This window comes from Gymnodraco acuticeps, unplaced genomic scaffold (genome assembly GCF_902827175.1).
Source record: "Gymnodraco acuticeps unplaced genomic scaffold, fGymAcu1.1, whole genome shotgun sequence".
Lineage (NCBI taxonomy): Eukaryota > Metazoa > Chordata > Actinopteri > Perciformes > Bathydraconidae > Gymnodraco > Gymnodraco acuticeps.
This window is the reverse complement of record NW_022989902.1, coordinates 472-21819: the sequence shown is the minus strand read 5'-3', so window position 1 is coordinate 21819 and position 21348 is coordinate 472. Positions and strand designations below refer to the sequence as shown.

Here is a 21348-nt window from a genome sequence, read left to right as displayed (position 1 = left end):
CAGTTTGTCACGATGAAGCGGACGTGAACGCTATCGACGGAAACAAAACGAGCGCGTTATGGGTGAAGTTTGTTTTGCTGGTTGTTCAGCGACTCCTGAGATTAAAAAAACACGTACAAATGAAAAAACTGCTGACTCAGTTACACCGAGTCGTCTGGTTGTGAGGACGGACATCCAATCACAGGACGGCTCGTTGACCTCTGACCCCCCGGCAGTGGTTTCTATTGGTCAGTCAGTGAAGGCTCCTTAAGGCAAAAGTCCATCCCGTGCTTCGACACCAGTTCAAACCAAAAACTGGATTTTATTTTTTTTTGTCACCGTTTAGTTTAGTGATGATGAAGCGGGCGTTCCTCTGCAGAGAATGGATGCCTGAAGCTCAGGAGGTGGGCGTGTTCGCAGCCTGCAAGACAAGGACCAGGGATTTCAGACACAGCAGGAACTGAGGAGTAGCTTTTCATTCAAATAGAAAAACATGCAGAGTTTAGACTCATCTCTTCCTATCTGTTGTTATGCAGTTTTCGTTGACAAATAATGTCCAAAACTTCAAAAGAAATTAATATGTGTCCAAAACTTCAGAACATTTCAACGATTTTCTACAAAAAGTCATAGTAGAAAATCTCCCAAATCAGTCTAATAGTATAATAAACCGAAAATATGAAAGAAAGTCCTATTATGGGATGTGATTCTGTGTTTGGCTTGAGTCTCCGTTCTGTGCGTTTGTGTTCTAGCTGCAGGTCTCTGATGATTGATTGACAGCTCCTGAGTGAAGATGTGGGCGGGATCTAGCACATCAAGCAGCTTCCTGTGTCGCCTTTTATTGTGTTTTTGTAAATAAATGTTGCTCTTTGTGGCTTTAGACCCGTGTTGTGTTATCATGAAGAGTCCGTTTGGACCCGTGTTGTGTTATCATGAAGAGTCCGCTTGGACCCGTGTTGTGTTATCATGAAGAGTCCGTTTGGACCCGTGTTGTGTTATCATGAAGAGTCCGTTTGGACCCGTGTTGTGTTATCATGAAGAGTCCGCTCGGACCCGTGTTGTGTTATCATGGAGAGTCCGCTCGGACCCGTGTTGTGTTATCATGAAGAGTCCGCTTGGACCCGTGTTGTGTTATCATGGAGAGTCCGCTTGGACCCGTGTTGTGTTATCATGGAGAGTCCGTTTGGACCCGTGTTGTGTTATCATGGAGAGTCCGCTTGGACCCGTGTTGTGTTATCATGGAGAGTCCGTTTGGACCCGTGTTGTGTTATCATGGAGAGTCCGCTTGGACCCGTGTTGTGTTATCATGAAGAGTCCGCTTGGACCCGTGTTGTGTTATCATGGAGAGTCCGCTTGGACCCGTGTTGTGTTATCATGGAGAGTCCGTTTGGACCCGTGTTGTGTTATCATGGAGAGTCCGTTTGGACCCGTGTTGTGTTATCATGGAGAGTCCGTTTGGACCCGTGTTGTGTTATCATGAAGAGTCCGTTTGGACCCGTGTTGTGTTATCATGAAGAGTCCGTTTGGACCCGTGTTGTGTTATCATGAAGAGTCCGTTTGGACCCGTGTTGTGTTATCATGAAGAGTCCGCTTGGACCCGTGTTGTGTTATCATGGAGAGTCCGCTTGGACCCGTGTTGTGTTATCATGAAGAGTCCGTTTGGACCCGTGTTGTGTTATCATGAAGAGTCCGTTTGGACCCGTGTTGTGTTATCATGAAGAGTCCGTTTGGACCCGTGTTGTGTTATCATGAAGAGTCCGTTTGGACCCGTGTTGTGTTATCATGAAGAGTCCGTTTGGACCCGTGTTGTGTTATCATGAAGAGTCCGCTTGGACCCGTGTTGTGTTATCATGGAGAGTCCGCTTGGACCCGTGTTGTGTTATCATGGAGAGTCCGCTTGGACCCGTGTTGTGTTATCATGGAGAGTCCGCTTGGACCCGTGTTGTGTGATGATGGAGAGTCCGCTTGGACCCGTGTTGTGTTATCATGGAGAGTCCGCTTGGACCCGTGTTGTGTTATCATGAGAGAGTCCGCTTGGGACCCGTGTTGTGTTATCATGAAGAGTCCGCTTGGACTCGTGTTGTGGTTATCATGAAGAGTCCGTTGGACCCGTGTTGTGTTATCATGGAGAGTCCGCTTGGACCCGTGTTGTGTTATCATGGAGAGTCCGCTTGGACCCGTGTTGTGTTATCATGGAGAGTCCGTTTGGACCCGTGTTGTGTTATCATGAAGAGTCCGTTTGGACCCGTGTTGTGTTATCATGAGAGTCCCGCTTGGACCCGTGTTGTGTTATCATGGAGAGTCCGCTTGGACCCGTGTTGTGTTATCATGGAGAGTCCGCTTGGACCCGTGTTGTGTTATCATGGAGAGTCCGCTTGGACCCGTGTTGTGTTATCATGGGAGTCCGCTTGGACCCGTGTTGTGTTATCATGGAGAGTCCGCTTGGACCCGTGTTGTGTTATCATGGAGAGTCCGCTTGGACCCGTGTTGTGTTATCATGAAGAGTCCGCTTGGACTCGTGTTGTGTTATCATGAAGAGTCCGTTTGGACCCGTGTTGTGTTATCATGGAGAGTCCGCTTGGACCCGTGTTGTGTTATCATGGAGAGTCCGCTTGGACCCGTGTTGTGTTATCATGGAGAGTCCGTTTGGACCCGTGTTGTGTTATCATGGAGAGTCCGTTTGGACCCGTGTTGTGTTATCATGGAGAGTCCGCTCGGACCTGTGTTGTGTTATCATGGAGAGTCCGCTCGGACCCGTGTTGTGTTATCATGGAGAGTCCGCTTGGACCCGTGTTGTGTTATCATGAAGAGTCCGCTTGGACCCGTGTTGTGTTATCATGGAGAGTCCGTTTGGACCCGTGTTGTGTTATCATGAAGAGTCCGCTTGAACCCGTGTTGTGTTATCATGAAGAGTCCGTTTGGACCCGTGTTGTGTTATCATGAAGAGTCCGTTTGGACCCGTGTTGTGTTATCATGGAGAGTCCGCTTGGACCCGTGTTGTGTTATCATGAAGAGTCCGTTTGGACCTGTGTTGTGTTATCATGGAGAGTCCGCTTGGACCCGTGTTGTGTTATCATGGAGAGTCCGTTTGGACCCGTGTTGTGTTATCATGGAGAGTCCGTTTGGACCCGTGTTGTGTTATCATGGAGAGTCCGTTTGGACCTGTGTTGTGTTATCATGAAGAGTCCGTTTGGACCCGTGTTGTGTTATCATGGAGAGTCCGTTTGGACCCGTGTTGTGTTATCATGAAGAGTCCGTTTGGACCCGTGTTGTGTTATCATGAAGAGTCCGTTTGGACCCGTGTTGTGTTATCATGAAGAGTCCGCTTGGACCCGTGTTGTGTTATCATGAAGAGTCCGCTTGGACCCGTGTTGTGTTATCATGAAGAGTCCGCTTGGACCCGTGTTGTGTTATCATGATAGTCCGCTTGGACCCGTGTTTGTGGTTATCATGGAGAGTCCGCTTGGACCCGTGTTGGTGTTATCATGGAGAGTCCGCTTGGACCCGTGTTGTGTTATCATGGAGAGTCCGCTTGGACCCGTGTTGTGTTATCATGGAGAGTCCGCTTGGACCCGTGTTGTGTTATCATGGAGAGTCCGCTTGGACCCGTGTTGTGTTATCATGAAGAGTCCGCTTGGACCCGTGTTGTGTTATCATGAAGAGTCCGTTTGGACCCGTGTTGTGTTATCATGGAGAGTCCGCTTGGACCCGTGTTGTGTTATCATGGAGAGTCCGCTTGGACCCGTGTTGTGTTATCATGGAGAGTCCGTTTGGACCCGTGTTGTGTTATCATGGGAGAGTCCGTTGGACCCGTGTTGTTGTTATCATGGAGAGTCCGCTCGGACCTGTGTTGTGTTATCATGAAGAGTCCGCTTGGACCCGTGTGTGTTATCATGGAGAGTCCGCTTGGACCCGTGTTGTGTATCATGAAGAGTCCGCTTGGACCAGTGTTGTGTTATCATGGAGAGTCCGTTTTGGACCCGTGTTGTGTTATCAGAAGAGTCCGCTTGAACCCGTGTTGTGTTATCATGAAGATTCCGTTTGGACCCGTGTTGTGTTATCATGAAGAGTCCGTTTGGACCCGTGTTGTGTTATCATGGAGAGTCCGCTTGGACCCGTGTTGTGTTATCATGGAGAGTCCGTTTGGCCCTGTGTTTGTGTTATCATGGAGAGTCCCGCTTGGACCCGTGTTGTGTTATCATGGAGAGTCCGTTTGGACCCGTGTTGTGTTATCATGGAGAGTCCGTTTGGACCCGTGTTGTGTTATCAGGAGAGTCCGTTTGGACCTGTGTTGTGTTATCATGAAGGTAGTCCGTTTGGACCCGTGTTGTGTTATCATGGAGAGTCAGTTTGGACCCGTGTTGTGTTATCATGAAGAGTCCGTTTGGACCCGTGTTGTGTTATCATGAAGAGTCCGTTTGGACCCGTGTTGTGTTATCATGAGAGTCCGCTTGGACCCGTGTTTGTGTTATCATGAAGAGTCCGCTTGGACCCGTGTTGTGTATCATGAAGAGTCCGTTTGGACCCGTGTTGTGTTATCATGAAGAGTCCCGTTTGGACCCCGTGTTGTGTATCATGAAGAGTCCGCTCGGACCCGTGTTGTGTTATCATGGAGAGTCCCGCTTTGGACCCGTGTTGTGTTATCATGAAGAGTCCGCTTGGACCCGTGTTTGTGTTATCATGAAGAGTCCGTTTGGACCCGGTTTGTGTTATCATTAAGAGTCCGCTTGGACCCGTGTTGTGTTATCATGGAGAGTCCGCTTGGACCCGTGTTGTGTTATCATGAAGAGTCCGCTTGGACCCGTGTTTGTTATCATGAAGAGTCCGTTTGGACCCGTGTTGTGTTATCATGAAGAGTCCGCTTGGACCCGTGTTGTGTTATCATGGAGAGTCCGCTTGGACCCGTGTTGTGTTATCATGGAGAGTCTGATTGGACCCGTGTTGTGTTATCATGAAGAGTCCGTTTGGGACCCGTGTTGTGTTATCATGAAGAGTCCGCTTGGACCCGTGTTGTGTTATCATGGAGAGTCCGTTTTGGACCCGTGTTGTGTTTATCATGAAGAGTCCGTTTGGACCCGTGTTTGTGTATCATGAAGAGTCCGCTTGGACCCGGTGTTGTGTTATCATGAAGAGTCCGCTTGGACCCCGTGTTGTGTTATCATGAAGAGTCCGTTTGGGACCCGTTGTTGTGTTATCATGGAGAGTCCGCTTGGACCCGTGTTGTGTTATCATGGAGAGTCCGCTTGGACCCGTGTTGTGTTATCATGAAGAGTCCGCTTGGACCCGTGTTGTGTTATCATGAAGAGTCCGTTTGGACCCGTGTTGTGTTGTCATGGAGAGTCCGCTTAGACCCGTGTTGTGTTATCATGAAGAGTCCGTTTGGACCCGTGTTGTGTTATCATGAAGAGTCCGCTTGGACCCGTGTTGTGTTATCATGAAGAGTCCGCTTGGACCCGTGTTGTGTTATCATGAAGAGTCCGTTTGGACCCGTGTTGTGTTATCATGAAGAGTCCGCTTGGACCCGTGTTGTGTTATCATGAGAGAGTCTGTTTGGACCCGTGTTGTGTTATCATGAAGAGTCCGTTTGGACCCGTGTTGTGTTATCATGAGAGTCCGCTTGGACCCGTGTTGTGTTATCATGGAGATCCGCTTGGACCCGTGTTGTGTTATCATGAGAGTCCGCTTGGACCCGTGTTGTGTTATCATGAAGAGTCCGTTGGACCCGTGTTGTGTTATCATGAAGAGTCCGCTTGGACCCGTGTTGTGTTATCATGGAGAGTCCGCCAGGACCCTGTTTGTGTTATCATGGAGAGTCCGCTTGGACCCGTGTTGTGTTATCATGAGAGTCCGTTTGGACCCGTGTTGTGTTATCATGAAGAGTCCCGCTTGGACCGTGTTGTGTTATCATGGAGAGTCCGCTTGGACCCGTGTTGTGTTATCATGGAGGAGTCTGCTTGGACCGTGTTGTGTTATCATGGAGAGTCCGCTTGGACCCGTGTTGTGTTATCATGGAGAGTCTGCTTGGACCCGTGTTGGTTATCATGGAGAGTCCGCTTGGACCCGTGTTGTGTTATCATGAGAGTCGCGCTTGGACCCGTGTTGTGTTATCATGGAGAGTCCGTTGGACCCGTGTTGTGTTATCATGGAAGAGTCCGCTTGGACCCGTGTTTGTGGTATCATGGAGAGTCCGCTTCGGACCCGTGTTTGTGTTATCATGGAGAGTCCGTTTGGACCCGTGTTGTGTTTATCATGGAGAGTCCTGCTTTGGACCCGTGTTGTGTTATCATGGAGAGTCCTGCTTGGACCCGTGTTGTGTTATCATGGAGAGTCCGTTTGGACCCGTTGTTGTGTTATCATGGAGAGTCCGCTTGACCCGATGTTGTGTTATCATTGGAGAGTCTGCTTGGACCCGTGTTGTGTTATCATGGAGAGTCCGTTTGGACCCGTGTTTGTGTTACATGAAGAGTCCGTTTGGACCCGTGTTTGGGTTATCATGAAGAGTCCGTTTGGACCCGTGTTGTGTTATCATGAAGAGTCCGCTTGGACCCGTGTTGTGTTATTCATGAGAGTCCGCTGGACCCGTGTTGTGTTATCATGAAGAGTCCGTTTTGGACCGTGTTGTGTTATCATGAAGAGAGTCCGTTTGGACCCGTGTTGTGTTATCATGAAGAGTCCGTTTGGACCCGTGTTGTGTTATCATGAAAGAGTCCGTTTGGACCCGTGTTGTGTTATCATGAAGAGTCCGTTTGGACCCGTGTTGTGTTATCATGAGAGTCCGCTTGGACCCGTGTTTGTGTTATCATGAGAGTCCGCTGGACCCGTGTTGTGTTATCATGAAGAGTCCGTTTGGACCCGGTGTTGTGTTATCATGAAGAGTCCGCTTGGACCCGTGTTGTGTTATCATGAAGAGTCCGCTTGGACCCGTGTTGTGTTATCATGGAGAGTCCGCTTGGACCCGTGTTGTGTTATCATGGAGAGTCCGCTTGGACCCGTGTTGTGTTATCATGGAGAGTCTGATTGGACCCGTGTTGTGTTATCATGAAGAGTCCGTTTGGACCCGTGTTGTGTTATCATGAAGAGTCCGCTTGGACCCGTGTTGTGTTATCATGGAGAGTCCGTTTGGACCCGTGTTGTGTTATCATGAAGAGTCCGTTTGGACCCGTGTTGTGTTATCATGAAGAGTCCGCTTGGACCCGTGTTGTGTTATCATGAAGAGTCCGCTTGGACCCGTGTTGTGTTATCATGAAGAGTCCGTTTGGACCCGTGTTGTGTTATCATGGAGAGTCCGCTTGGACCCGTGTTGTGTTATCATGGAGAGTCCGCTTGGACCCGTGTTGTGTTATCATGAAGAGTCCGCTTGGACCCGTGTTGTGTTATCATGAAGAGTCCGTTTGGACCCGTGTTGTGTTGTCATGGAGAGTCCGCTTAGACCCGTGTTGTGTTATCATGAAGAGTCCGTTTGGACCCGTGTTGTGTTATCATGAAGAGTCCGTTTGGACCCGTGTTGTGTTATCATGAAGAGTCCGCTTGGACCCGTGTTGTGTTATCATGAAGAGTCTGTTTGGACCCGTGTTGTGTTATCATGAAGAGTCCGTTTGGACCCGTGTTGTGTTATCATGGAGAGTCCGCTTGGACCCGTGTTGTGTTATCATGGAGAGTCCGCTTGGACCCGTGTTGTGTTATCATGAAGAGTCCGCTTGGACCCGTGTTGTGTTATCATGAAGAGTCCGTTTGGACCCGTGTTGTGTTATCATGAAGAGTCCGCTTGGACCCGTGTTGTGTTATCATGGAGAGTCCGCTTGGACCCGTGTTGTGTTATCATGAAGAGTCCGCTTGGACCCGTGTTGTGTTATCATGGAGAGTCCGCTTGGACCCGTGTTGTGTTATCATGGAGAGTCCGATTGGACCCGTGTTGTGTTATCATGAAGAGTCCGTTTGGACCCGTGTTGTGTTATCATGGAGAGTCCGCTTAGACCCGTGTTGTGTTATCATGGAGAGTCCGCTTGGACCCGTGTTGTGTTATCATGGAGAGTCCGCTTAGACCCGTGTTGTGTTATCATGGAGAGTCCGCTCAGACCCGTGTTGTGTTATCATGGAGAGTCCGCTTAGACCCGTGTTGTGTTATCATGAAGAGTCCGTTTGGACCCGTGTTGTGTTATCATGAAGAGTCCGCTTGGACCCGTGTTGTGTTATCATGGAGAGTCCGCTTGGACCCGTGTTGTGTTATCATGGAGAGTCTGCTTGGACCCGTGTTGTGTTATCATGGAGAGTCCGCTTGGACCCGTGTTGTGTTATCATGGAGAGTCTGCTTGGACCTGTGTTGTGTTATCATGGAGAGTCCGCTTGGACCCGTGTTGTGTTATCATGAAGAGTCTGCTTGGACCCGTGTTGTGTTATCATGGAGAGTCCGTTTGGACCCGTGTTGTGTTATCACGAAGAGTCCGCTTGGACCCGTGTTGTGGTATCATGGAGAGTCCGTTCGGACCCGTGTTGTGTTATCATGGAGAGTCCGTTTGGACCCGTGTTGTGTTATCATGGAGAGTCTGCTTGGACCCGTGTTGTGTTATCATGGAGAGTCCGCTTGGACCCGTGTTGTGTTATCATGGAGAGTCCGTTTGGACCCGTGTTGTGTTATCATGGAGAGTCTGCTTGGACCCGTGTTGTGTTATCATGGAGAGTCCGTTTAGACCCGTGTTGTGTTATCATGGAGAGTCCGCTCAGACCCGTGTTGTGTTATCATGGAGAGTCTGCTTGGACCCGTGTTGTGTTATCATGGAGAGTCCGTTTGGACCCGTGTTGTGTTATCATGAAGAGTCCGCTTGGACCCGTGTTGTGTTATCATGAACAGTCCGCTTGGACCCGTGTTGTGTTATCATGGAGAGTCCGCTTGGACCCGTGTTGTGTTATCACGAAGAGTCCGCTTGGACCTGTGTTGCGTTATCACGAAGAGTCCGCTTGGACCCGTGTTGTGTTATCACGAAGAGTCCGCTTGGACCCGTGTTGTGTTATCACGAAGAGTCCGCTTGGACCCGTGTTGTGTTATCATGAAGAGTCCGCTTGGACCCGTGTTGTGTTATCATGGAGAGTCCGCTTGGACCCGTGTTGTGTTATCATGAAGAGTCCGCTTGGACCCGTGTTGTGTTATCATGGAGAGTCCGCTTGGACCCGTGTTGTGTTATCATGGAGAGTCTGCTTGGACCCGTGTTGTGTTATCATGGAGAGTCTGCTTGGACCCGTGTTGTGTTATCATGGAGAGTCCGTTTGGACCCGTGTTGTGTTATCATGGAGAGTCCGTTTGGACCCGTGTTGTGTTATCATGGAGAGTCCGCTTGGACCCGTGTTGTGGTATCATGGAGAGTCCGTTCGGACCCGTGTTGTGTTATCATGGAGAGTCCGTTTGGACCCGTGTTGTGTTATCATGGAGAGTCTGCTTGGACCCGTGTTGTGTTATCATGGAGAGTCCGCTTGGACCCGTGTTGTGTTATCATGGAGAGTCCGTTTGGACCCGTGTTGTGTTATCATGGAGAGTCTGCTTGGACCCGTGTTGTGTTATCATGGAGAGTCCGTTTAGACCCGTGTTGTGTTATCATGGAGAGTCCGCTCAGACCCGTGTTGTGTTATCATGGAGAGTCTGCTTGGACCCGTGTTGTGTTATCATGGAGAGTCCGTTTGGACCCGTGTTGTGTTATCATGAAGAGTCCGCTTGGACCCGTGTTGTGTTATCATGAACAGTCCGCTTGGACCCGTGTTGTGTTATCATGGAGAGTCCGCTTGGACCCGTGTTGTGTTATCACGAAGAGTCCGCTTGGACCTGTGTTGTGTTATCATGGAGAGTCCGCTTGGACCCGTGTTGTGTTATCATGAACAGTCCGCTTGGACCCGTGTTGTGTTATCATGGAGAGTCCGCTTGGACCCGTGTTGTGTTATCACGAAGAGTCCGCTTGGACCCGTGTTGTGTTATCACGAAGAGTCCGCTTGGACCCGTGTTGTGTTATCATGGAGAGTCCGTTTGGACCCGTGTTGTGTTATCATGGAGAGTCCGTTTGGACCCGTGTTGTGTTATTATGAAGAGTCCGCTCACACCCGTGTTGTGTTATCATGGAGAGTCCGCTCAGACCCGTGTTGTGTTATCAGGAAGAGTCCGCTCAGACCCGTGTTGTGTTATCAGGAAGAGTCCGCTCAGACCCGTGTTGTGTTATCAGGAAGAGTCCGCTCAGACCCGTGTTGTGTTATCATGGAGAGTCCGTTTGGACCTGTGTTGTGTTATCATGAAGAGTCCGCTTGGACCCGTGTTGTGTTATTATGAAGAGTCCGCTCACACCCGTGTTGTGTTATCATGGAGAGTCCGCTTGGACCCGTGTTGTGTTATCAGGAAGAGTCCGCTCAGACCCGTGTTGTGTTATCAGGAAGAGTCCGCTCAGACCCGTGTTGTGTTATCAGGAAGAGTCCGCTCAGACCTGTGTTGTGTTATCAGGAAGAGTCCGCTCAGACCCGTGTTGTGTTATCATGGAGAGTCCGCTTGGACCCGTGTTGTGTTATCATGGAGAGTCCGCTTGGACCCGTGTTGTGTTATCATGGAGAGTCCGCTTGGACCCGTGTTGTGTTATCATGGAGAGTCCGTTTGGACCCGTGTTGTGTTATCATGAAGAGTCCGCTTGGACCCGTGTTGTGTTATCATGGAGAGTCCGTTTGGACCCGTGTTGTGTTATCATGAAGAGTCCGTTTGGACCCGTGTTGTGTTATCATGAAGAGTCCGCTTGGACCCGTGTTGTGTTATCATGGAGAGTCCGCTTGGACCCGTGTTGTGTTATCATGGAGAGTCCGTTTGGACCCGTGTTGTGTTATCATGAAGAGTCCGCTTGGACCCGTGTTGTGTTATCATGAAGAGTCCGCTTGGACCCGTGTTGTGTTATCATGAAGAGTCCGCTTGGACCCGTGTTGTGTTATCATGGAGAGTCCGTTTGGACCCGTGTTGTGTTATCATGGAGAGTCCGCTTGGACCCGTGTTGTGTTATCATGGAGAGTCCGCTTGGACCCGTGTTGTGTTATCATGGAGAGTCCGCTTGGACCCGTGTTGTGTTATCATGGAGAGTCCGTTTGGACCCGTGTTGTGTTATCATGAAGAGTCCGCTTGGACCCGTGTTGTGTTATCATGGAGAGTCCGCTTGGACCCGTGTTGTGTTATCATGGAGAGTCCGTTTGGACCCGTGTTGTGTTATCATGAAGAGTCCGCTTGGACCCGTGTTGTGTTATCATGAAGAGTCCGTTTGGACCCGGGTTGTGTTATCATGAAGAGTCCGCTTGGACCCGTGTTGTGTTATCATGGAGAGTCCGTTTGGACCCGTGTTGTGTTATCATGAAGAGTCCGCTTGGACCCGTGTTGTGTTATCATGGAGAGTCTGCTTGGACCCGTGTTGTGTTATCATGGAGAGTCCGTTTGGACCCGTGTTGTGTTATCATGGAGAGTCCGCTTGGACCCGTGTTGTGTTATCATGGAGAGTCCGTTTGGACCCGTGTTGTGTTATCATGAAGAGTCCGTTTGGACCCGTGTTGTGTTATCATGGAGAGTCTGCTTGGACCCGTGTTGTGTTATCATGGAGAGTCCGTTTGGACCCGTGTTGTGTTATCATGGAGAGTCCGCTTGGACCCGTGTTGTGTTATCATGGAGAGTCCGTTTGGACCCGTGTTGTGTTATCATGGAGAGTCTGCTTGGACCCGTGTTGTGTTATCATGGAGAGTCCGTTTGGACCCGTGTTGTGTTATCATGGAGAGTCGTTTGGACCGTTTGGTATCATAGGACTGGGACCCGTGTTGTGTTATCATGGAGAGTCCGTTTGGACCCGTGTTGTGTTATCATGGAGAGTCCGCTTGGACCCGTGTTGTGTTATCATGGAGAGTCCGTTTGGACCCGTGTTGTGTTATCATGGAGAGTCTGCTTGGACCCGTGTTGTGTTATCATGGAGAGTCCGTTTGGACCCGTGTTGTGTTATCATGGAGAGTCCGCTTGGACCCGTGTTGTGTTATCATGGAGAGTCCGTTTGGACCCGTGTTGTGTTATCATGGAGAGTCCGTTTGGACCCGTGTTGTGTTATCATGGAGAGTCCGCTTGGACCCGTGTTGTGTTATCATGGAGAGTCCGTTTGGACCCGTGTTGTGTTATCATGGAGAGTCCGTTTGGACCCGTGTGGAGAAGTAGGAACAAGTCATAGTGCTGCAAGTGGAAAAGTTAACATGTAGTGTGTCCGTCTGTTAACTCTATTTGATCACGGGACTCACGTTGGAGGGTTCTCCGGGTTCTCCAGGTTCTCCGGGTTCTATGTCTTGCTGGCGTTCTCGTAGATCACGTCTGAGGTCAAGCTCTGCTGCTTCTTCTTCTGCCACATCAACAGCACACACTGATGGATGAACACGTACTGCTCCTGCACACACACACACACACACACACACACACACACACACACACACACACACACACACACACACACACACACACACACACACACACACACACACACACACACACACACACACACACACACACACACACACACACACACACACACAACTTTGTTACTGCTTATTTAACTATTTTATGACTTTTTACAATAAATACAACACTGACTATCTTTTGCTTTTCTACCAAACCCCACATTAACCCTTTGAATCCTGACCAAACCCCGCATTAACCCTTTGAATCCTGCCCAAACCCCGCATTAACCCTTTGAATCCTGATCAAACCCCGCATTAACCCTTTGAATCCTGCCCAAACCCCACATTAACCCTTTGAATCCTGATCAAACCCCACATTAACCCTTTGAATCCTGACCAAACCCCGCATTAACCCTTTGAATCCTGCCCAAACCCCACATTAACCCTTTGAATCCTGATCAAACCCCGCATTAACCCTTTGAATCCTGCCCAAACCCCGCATTAACCCTTTGAATCCTGACCAAACCCCGCATTAACCGTTTGAATCCTCACCAAACCCCACATTAACCCTTTGAATCCTGATCAAACCCCGCATTAACCCTTTGAATCCTGACCAAACCCCACATTAACCCTTTGAATCCTGATCAAACCCCACATTAACCCTTTGAATCCTGACCAAACCCCGCATTAACCCTTTGAATTCTTATCTAACCCCACATTAACCCTTTGAGTCCTGACCAAACCCGACATTAACCCTTTGAATCCTGACCAAACCCCACATTAACCCTTTGAATCCTGACCAAACCCCACATTAACCCTTTGAGTCCTGACCAAACCCGACATTAACCCTTTGCATCCTGCTCAAACCCCACATTAACCCTTTGCTCCTGCTCAAACCCCACATTAACCCTTTGAATCCTGATCAAACCCCACATTAACCCTTTGAATCCTGATCAAACCCCACATTAACCCTTTGAATCCTGATCAAACCCCACATTAACCCTTTGAATCCTGACCAAACCCCACATTAACCCTTTAAATCCTGATCTAACCCCACATTAACCCTTTGAATCCTGATCAAACCCCACATTAACCCTTTGAATCCTGATCAAACCCCACATTAACCCTTTGAATCCTGATCAAACCCCACATTAACCCTTTGAATCCTGACCAAACCCCACATTAACCCTTTGAATCCTGATCTAACCCCACATTAACCCTTTGAATTCGTATCTAACCCCACATTAACCCTTTAAATCCTGACCAAACCCCGCATTAACCCTTTGAATTCTTATCTAACCCCACATTAACCCTTTGAATCCTGACCAAACCCCACCTTAACCCTTTGAGTCCTGACCAAACCCCACATTAACCCTTTGCATCCTGCTCAAACCCCACATTAACCCTTTGCTCCTGCTCAAACCCCACATTAACCCTTTGAATCCTGATCAAACCCCACATTAACCATTTGAATCCTGATCAAACCCCACATTAACCCTTTGAATCCTGACCAAACCCCACATTAACCCTTTAAATCCTGATCTAACCCCCACATTAACCCTTTGAATCCTGATCAAACCCCACATTAACCCTTTGAATCCTGATCAAACCCCACATTAACCCTTTGAATCCTGATCAAACCCCACATTAACCCTTTGAATCCTGACCAAACCCCACATTAACCCTTTGAATCCTGATCTAACCCCGCATTAACCCTTTGAATCCTGACCAAACTCCGCATTAACCCTTTGAATCCTCACCAAACCCCACATTAACCCTTTGAATCCTGATCAAACCCCGCATTAACCCTTTGAATCCTGACCAAACCCCACATTAACCCTTTGAATCCTGATCAAACCCCACATTAACCCTTTGAATCCTGACCAAACCCCGCATTAACCCTTTGAATTCTTATCTAACCCCACATTAACCCTTTGAGTCCTGACCAAACCCGACATTAACCCTTTGAATCCTGACCAAACCCCACATTAACCCTTTGAATCCTGACCAAACCCCACATTAACCCTTTGAGTCCTGACCAAACCCGACATTAACCCTTTGCATCCTGCTCAAACCCCACATTAACCCTTTGCTCCTGCTCAAACCCCACATTAACCCTTTGAATCCTGATCAAACCCCACATTAACCCTTTGAATCCTGATCAAACCCCACATTAACCCTTTGAATCCTGATCAAACCCCACATTAACCCTTTGAATCCTGACCAAACCCCACATTAACCCTTTAAATCCTGATCTAACCCCACATTAACCCTTTGAATCCTGATCAAACCCCACATTAACCCTTTGAATCCTGATCAAACCCCACATTAACCCTTTGAATCCTGATCAAACCCCACATTAACCCTTTGAATCCTGACCAAACCCCACATTAACCCTTTGAATCCTGATCTAACCCCACATTAACCCTTTGAATTCTTATCTAACCCCACATTAACCCTTTAAATCCTGACCAAACCCCGCATTAACCCTTTGAATTCTTATCTAACCCCACATTAACCCTTTGAATCCTGACCAAACCCCACATTAACCCTTTGAGTCCTGACCAAACCCCACATTAACCCTTTGCATCCTGCTCAAACCCCACATTAACCCTTTGCTCCTGCTCAAACCCCACATTAACCCTTTGAATCCTGATCAAACCCCACATTAACCATTTGAATCCTGATCAAACCCCACATTAACCCTTTGAATCCTGACCAAACCCCACATTAACCCTTTAAATCCTGATCTAACCCCACATTAACCCTTTGAATCCTGATCAAACCCCACATTAACCCTTTGAATCCTTATCAAACCCCACATTAACCCTTTGAATCCTGATCAAACCCCACATTAACCCTTTGAATCCTGACCAAACCCCACATTAACCCTTTGAATCCTGATCTAACCCCACATTAACCCTTTGAATTCTTATCTAACCCCACATTAACCCTTTAAATCCTGACCAAACCCCGCATTAACCCTTTGAATTCTTATCTAACCCCACATTAACCCTTTGAATCCTGACCAAACCCCACATTAACCCTTTGCTCCTGCTCCAGGTCTCTTTCCTCCATGTTTACCTCGGTCTGCACCATGGACAGCCGGTGCGACCTCATCTCAGAGACCAAACCCAGGATGTCAGTGAACTCGTGCTCTCTGATGTGCTGCATCAGGCGGTCCAGAGCCATGAAGGTGCCGGTGCGGCCCACCCCCGCACTGAAACACAGCATTAAAACACATAAAGCTCAGTGAATAACAAAGATTACCAACACAAAGCAGAGCAGAAGTTCAGGCTCTTATTCTACCACGCAGAGACACATGGAAATGAAACCTCCAGGAGGGGATTCACGGTCCCTGAAAGCAGCTTTACTCTCTCACCAAGCCCAATAAACTCCTCAATAAACACATGTAATCAGCAATAGTGTGTCAGTGTCCGTGTGTTCTATGTTTGCATGACACATCTGCAGGACGGAGACCAAAACAAATACGAAGACAATAAAGCCGATTAGCCTGCACTGCACGTGACGTCAGTAACCCTTAGTGAATAGGTGATTGAAGATAGTAACCTGCAGTGCACGGTGACGGGGGTCTTGCTCCTCCCGGCCTGCTGACGCACGATGCTCACGAACTGCAGGATGCTCTCGATGGCGTTCACCGTCGGCACGCCGTGATCCGGCCACGATGTGTAGTTCAGGTGCAGGACGTCCTGGGACTCGTCCGCCTGGGGGGAGAGTTGGTGTTAGGAAACTCTCACTGGTCAGCGGTGAGCTCCAATATCAGGACCCATGTATTTATGATCCCAATAAAGTGCCTTTGATCTCATAAAGCTGTAGCATTTCAGATAGATGTAAAAAACATACCAACTGATAAAAGTATTGAAAAAAAGACATTTTACTAAAAAAAAGAAAAATCTAAAAAAGTATATAAACATAAAGATTGTTTAATATAATATTTAAGTAATATTTTTTTAATTATGTGAAAAACTGCAATCATGTCATAACTTTAAAAGTAATCACTAAATAAACCCTTTATTCTATAGGATTTAGACAGGGTGGTGGCGCCCCCTGGAGGCTCCTTTAACTCTGTGCTGGTCTGTAAATATCTCAGTAATACACAGTACAATACACCACCCCCAGGTATCCTCCCCCCCCCCAGGTGACTCACGTATCCCAGTCTGAACTTCCTGACGATCCACTCCGGAGCCTCGCTCTCCGACAGCAGCTCCACGCTGATCTCTCCGTACAGAACCGGCTCGTCTGAGAACGGCCAGTAGTGGTCGCACTTCACCTGGGACACACACACACACACCTGGATTACACACACCTGAGACACACACACCTGTAGTACACTTCACCTGGGGGACACACACACCTGTATACACACACCTGAGACACACACATGTATACACACACCTGATACACACACACCTGTATACACACACCTGAGACACACACATGTATACACACACCTGATACACACACACCTGTATACACACACCTGAGACACACACCTGTAGTACACACACCTGAGACATGCAGCTGAGGTAAAGTATATATAAAGTACCTGACAGGTGTACTCAGTACTTTGCAGTACTTTGCAGTACTGAGTACACACCCTCTGTCTCTCGCTGCACTGCGTCAGTGTATGTAGTACAGGCGGCTGAAGCACCCCCTAGCTCCCCCAAGAAATATGCGTTTTTTTTTCTAAAATTATTATTATTTTTATTAAATTAAATCAGAAACATTATTGATTACATGCAAATGTGAAACAAATAAATGTTTGACCAAAAACATAAAGCCAACACAGGTGATATGATTAGGCCAATGGCCAGCACCCATTCGATTTTTGACCTACCCATAGGCTAAATAACTTTGTGACACTTGAGTGACTTCCTGTTAGCTAGAGCGCCAAATGATTTGCTAACAGCAAAGTGACAAATGGATCGTTTTTTAGTCCTTAAACGTCCACGTGTGGACACTCAATCAAAACCAACTGAAAGCGAGAGGGATTCTGCACATAATAGGCCTCGTGAGTAGCTTACTTCTGGGTCTCTGTGTTTCATGCATGCTCTGTGTGTGTGTGTGTGTGTGTGTGTGTGTGTGTGTGTGTGTGTGTGTGTGTGTGTGTGTGTGTGTGTGTGTGTGTGTGTGTGTGTGTGTGTGTGTGTGTGTGTGTGTGTGTGTGTGTGTGTGTGTGTGTGTGTGGCACGAGCCATTTTGTGTGCGTGCGCGAGAGAGAGAGCTCGCACACCGGTGGGTATCTACCGGAGATCGTTGTGGTTAGCATCTGGTGCTAGCTAGCCAAGCTAACGGATATAAGGAGCTTTTTCAACATCAAGGTGGAGGGAGAACTCTCTCCTGTCAGACGGAGAGTCTCATATAACCTCAGCTCAGGTGAAGTAAAGGGCTCTCAGTGTTTAGATAGTTAACTTTAGTCTAGTTATCTCAGTGGGTCTCAAACGGTTTGTTTTAAAAGGGGAGTGATTTGTAAAATATCTATAAAGAAATAGAAAATCTGTTTACGGTTCTGTTTCATCTGGGTGTTGAGAGATGTCTCCATAGATCTCTTCATTTTGGCTCTCAAAGTGCACCAGATTGATGCTTTTAACTTCAATATTTAAAAATAAATCTTCCCTCCTAGAGGAGGTGAGGTCCCTCCTAGAGGAGGTGAGGACCCTCCTAGAGGAGGTGAGGTCCACCCCCCACTTGTAAAAATAGCACTTTACCCACACCTATATGCCGTGAGCTGAGTACCGAGCCTTCATTGTAACAGTCGCGGGTACACCGTGTGTGTGTGTGTGTGTGTGTGTGTGTGTGTGTGTGTGTGTGTGTGTGTGTGTGTGTGTGTGTGTGTGTGTGTGTGTGTGTGTGTGTGTGTGTGTGTGTGTGTGTGTGTGTGTGAGTGTGGGGAGTGTTGCAGTAGAAAATTCAACTGTAGCGCTGGTGCATTAATGGGAAACCCTTAATGTTTGAGCACCCTCTATGAAACGTCAAGCTACCCCACAGCACCCCCTAGAGAAAATATCTGGCGCCGCCACTGAGTACAGGTGTAGTAGTGTAGTACAGGTGTATATAAGTACTCAGTAGTACTCAGTAGTACTTAGTAGTACTCAGTAGTACTCACCCTGCGTCTCTCGCTGCACTGCGTCAGCATCACGATCACACAGCTCTTCTCCTGGAGGATCATCTTCCAGAAATCATTCCTGGTCTCTGGGAGCGGGCCCTGGGTCGCTATGTACTCCTGGGGGGTCTTATAGCCCTGTGTACAAATACACATATATAAATACTCTCATACTCCTGGGGGGTCTTATAGCCCTGTGTACAAATACACATATATAAATACTCTCATACTCCTGGGGGGTCTTATAGCCCTGTGTACAAATACACATATATAAATACTCTCATACTCCTGGGGGTCTTATAGCCCTGTGTACAAATACACATAAATACTCTCATACTCCTGGGGGGTCTTATAGCCCTGTGTACAAATACACATATATAAATACTCTCATACTCCTGGGGGGTCTTATAGCCCTGTGTACAAATACACATATATAAATACTCTCATACTCCTGGGGGGTCTTATAGCCCTGTGTACAAATACACATATATAAATACTCTCATACTCCTGGGGGGTCTTATAGCCCTGTGTACAAATACACATATATAAATACTCTCATACTCCTGGGGGGTCTTATAGCCCTGTGTACAAATACACATATATAAATACTCTCATACTCCTGGGGGGTCTTATAGCCCTGTGTACAAATACACATATATAAATACTCTCATACTCCTGGGGGGTCTTATAGCCCTGTGTACAAATAAACATATATAAATACTCTCATACTCCTGGGGGTCTTATAGCCCTGTGTACAAATACACATATATAAATACTCTCATACTCCTGGGGGGTCTTATAGCCCTGTGTACAAATACACATATATAAATACTCTCATACTCCTGGGGGGTCTTATAGCCCTGTGTACAAATACACATATATAAATACTCTCATACTCCTGGGGGGTCTTATAGCCCTGTGTACAAATACACATATATAAATACTCTCATACTCCTGGGGGGTCTTATAGCCCTGTGTACAAATACACATATATAAATACTCTCATACTCCTGGGGGGTCTTATAGCCCTGTGTACAAATACACATATATAAATACTCTCATACTCCTGGGGGGTCTTATAGCCCTGTGTACAAATACACATATATAAATACTCTCATACTCCTGGGGGGTCTTATAGCCCTGTGTACAAATACACATATATAAATACTCTCATACTCCTGGGGGGTCTTATAGCCCTGTGTACAAATACACATATATAAATACTCTCATACTCCTGGGGGGTCTTATAGCCCTGTGTACAAATACACATATATAAATACTCTCATACTCCTGGGGGGTCTTATAGCCCTGTGTACAAATACACATATATAAATACTCTCATACTCCTGGGGGGTCTTATAGCCCTGTGTACAAATACACATATATAAATACTCTCATACTCCTGGGGGGTCTTATAGCCCTGTGTACAAATACACATATATAAATACTCTCATACTCCTGGGGGGTCTTATAGCCCTGTGTACAAATACACATATATAAATACTCTCATACTCCTGGGGGGTCTTATAGCCCTGTGTACAAATACACATATATAAATACTCTCATACTCCTGGGGGGTCTTATAGCCCTGTGTACAAATACACATATATAAATACTCTCATACTCCTGGGGGGTCTTATAGCCCTGTGTACAAATACACATATATAAATACTCTCATACTCCTGGGGGGTCTTATAGCCCTGTGTACAAATACACATATATAAATACTCTCATACTCCTGGGGGGTCTTATAGCCCTGTGTACAAATACACATATATAAATACTCTCATACTCCTGGGGGGTCTTATAGCCCTGTGTACAAATACACATATATAATACTCTCATACTCCTGGGGGGTCTTATAGCCCTGTGTACAAATACACATATATAAATACTCTCATACTCCTGGGGGGGTCTTATAGCCCTGTGTACAAATACACATATATAAATACTCTCATACTCCTGGGGGGTCTTATAGCCCTGTGTACAAATACACATATATAAATACTCTCATACTCCTAGGGGGGGTTCTTATAGCCCTGTGTACAAATGCACATATATAAATACTCTCATACTCCTGGGGGGTCTTATAGCCCTGTGTACAATACACATATATAAATACTCTCATACTCCTGGGGGGTCTTATAGCCCTGTGTACAAATACACATATATAAATACTCTCATACTCCTGGGGGGTCTTATAGCCCTGTGTACAAATACACATATATAAATACTCTCATACTCCTGGGGTGTCTTATAGCCCTGTGTACAAATACACATATATAAATACTCTCATACTCCTGGGGGGTCTTATAGCCCTGTGTACAAATACACATATATAAATACTCTCATACTCCTGGGGGGTCTTATAGCCCTTGGTACAAATACACATATATAAATACTCTCATACTCCTGGGGGGTCTTATAGCCCTGTGTACAAATACACATATATAATACTCTCATACTCCTGGGGGGTCTTATAGCCCTGTGTACAAATACACATATATAAATACTCTCATACTCCTGGGGGGTCTTATAGCCCTGTGTACAAATACACATATATAAATACTCTCATACTCCTGGGGGGTCTTATAGCCCCTGTGTACAAATACACATATATAAATACTCTCATACTCCTGGGGGGTCTTTTATAGCCCTGTGTACAAATACACATATATAAATACTCTCATACTCCTGGGGGTTTATAGCCCTGTGTACAAATACACATATATAAATACTTCTCATACTCCTGGGGTGGTCTTATAGCCCTGTGGTACAAATACCACATATATAAATACTCTCACTACTCCTGGGGGATC

At 47.1% G+C, this 21348-nt stretch overlaps 1 protein-coding gene across 1 annotated transcript; it reads right to left on the bottom strand.

The window, feature by feature from the left end:
* Positions 1-304: 304 nt before the first annotated feature.
* LOC117540315 (receptor-type tyrosine-protein phosphatase O-like) lies at positions 305-18822 on the bottom strand. Its single transcript, XM_034206932.1, has 6 exons — positions 18533-18822; positions 16574-16696; positions 15976-16130; positions 15490-15625; positions 12253-12395; positions 305-400 (listed from the first exon to the last, which is right to left on the bottom strand). Exons 1-5 carry the CDS (start codon positions 18683-18685, stop codon positions 12291-12293), a joined length of 672 nt encoding a protein of 223 aa, XP_034062823.1. The 5' UTR covers positions 18686-18822; the 3' UTR covers positions 305-400; positions 12253-12290.
* Positions 18823-21348: the final 2526 nt, after the last annotated feature.

Excerpts from the sequence above, each read along its gene's own strand:
- LOC117540315 (XM_034206932.1), bottom strand. The coding sequence starts at position 18,685 with ATGTGTATTTGTACACAGGGCTATAAGACCCCCCAGGAGTACATAGCG. Across the intron at positions 16,697-18,532 it reads AGTGCAGCGAGAGACGCAGG|GTGAAGTGCGACCACTACTG; the intron begins GTGAGTACTACT and ends TGTGTGTCCCAG. Across the intron at positions 16,131-16,573 it reads GGAAGTTCAGACTGGGATAC|GCGGACGAGTCCCAGGACGT; the intron begins GTGAGTCACCTG and ends CTCTCCCCCCAG.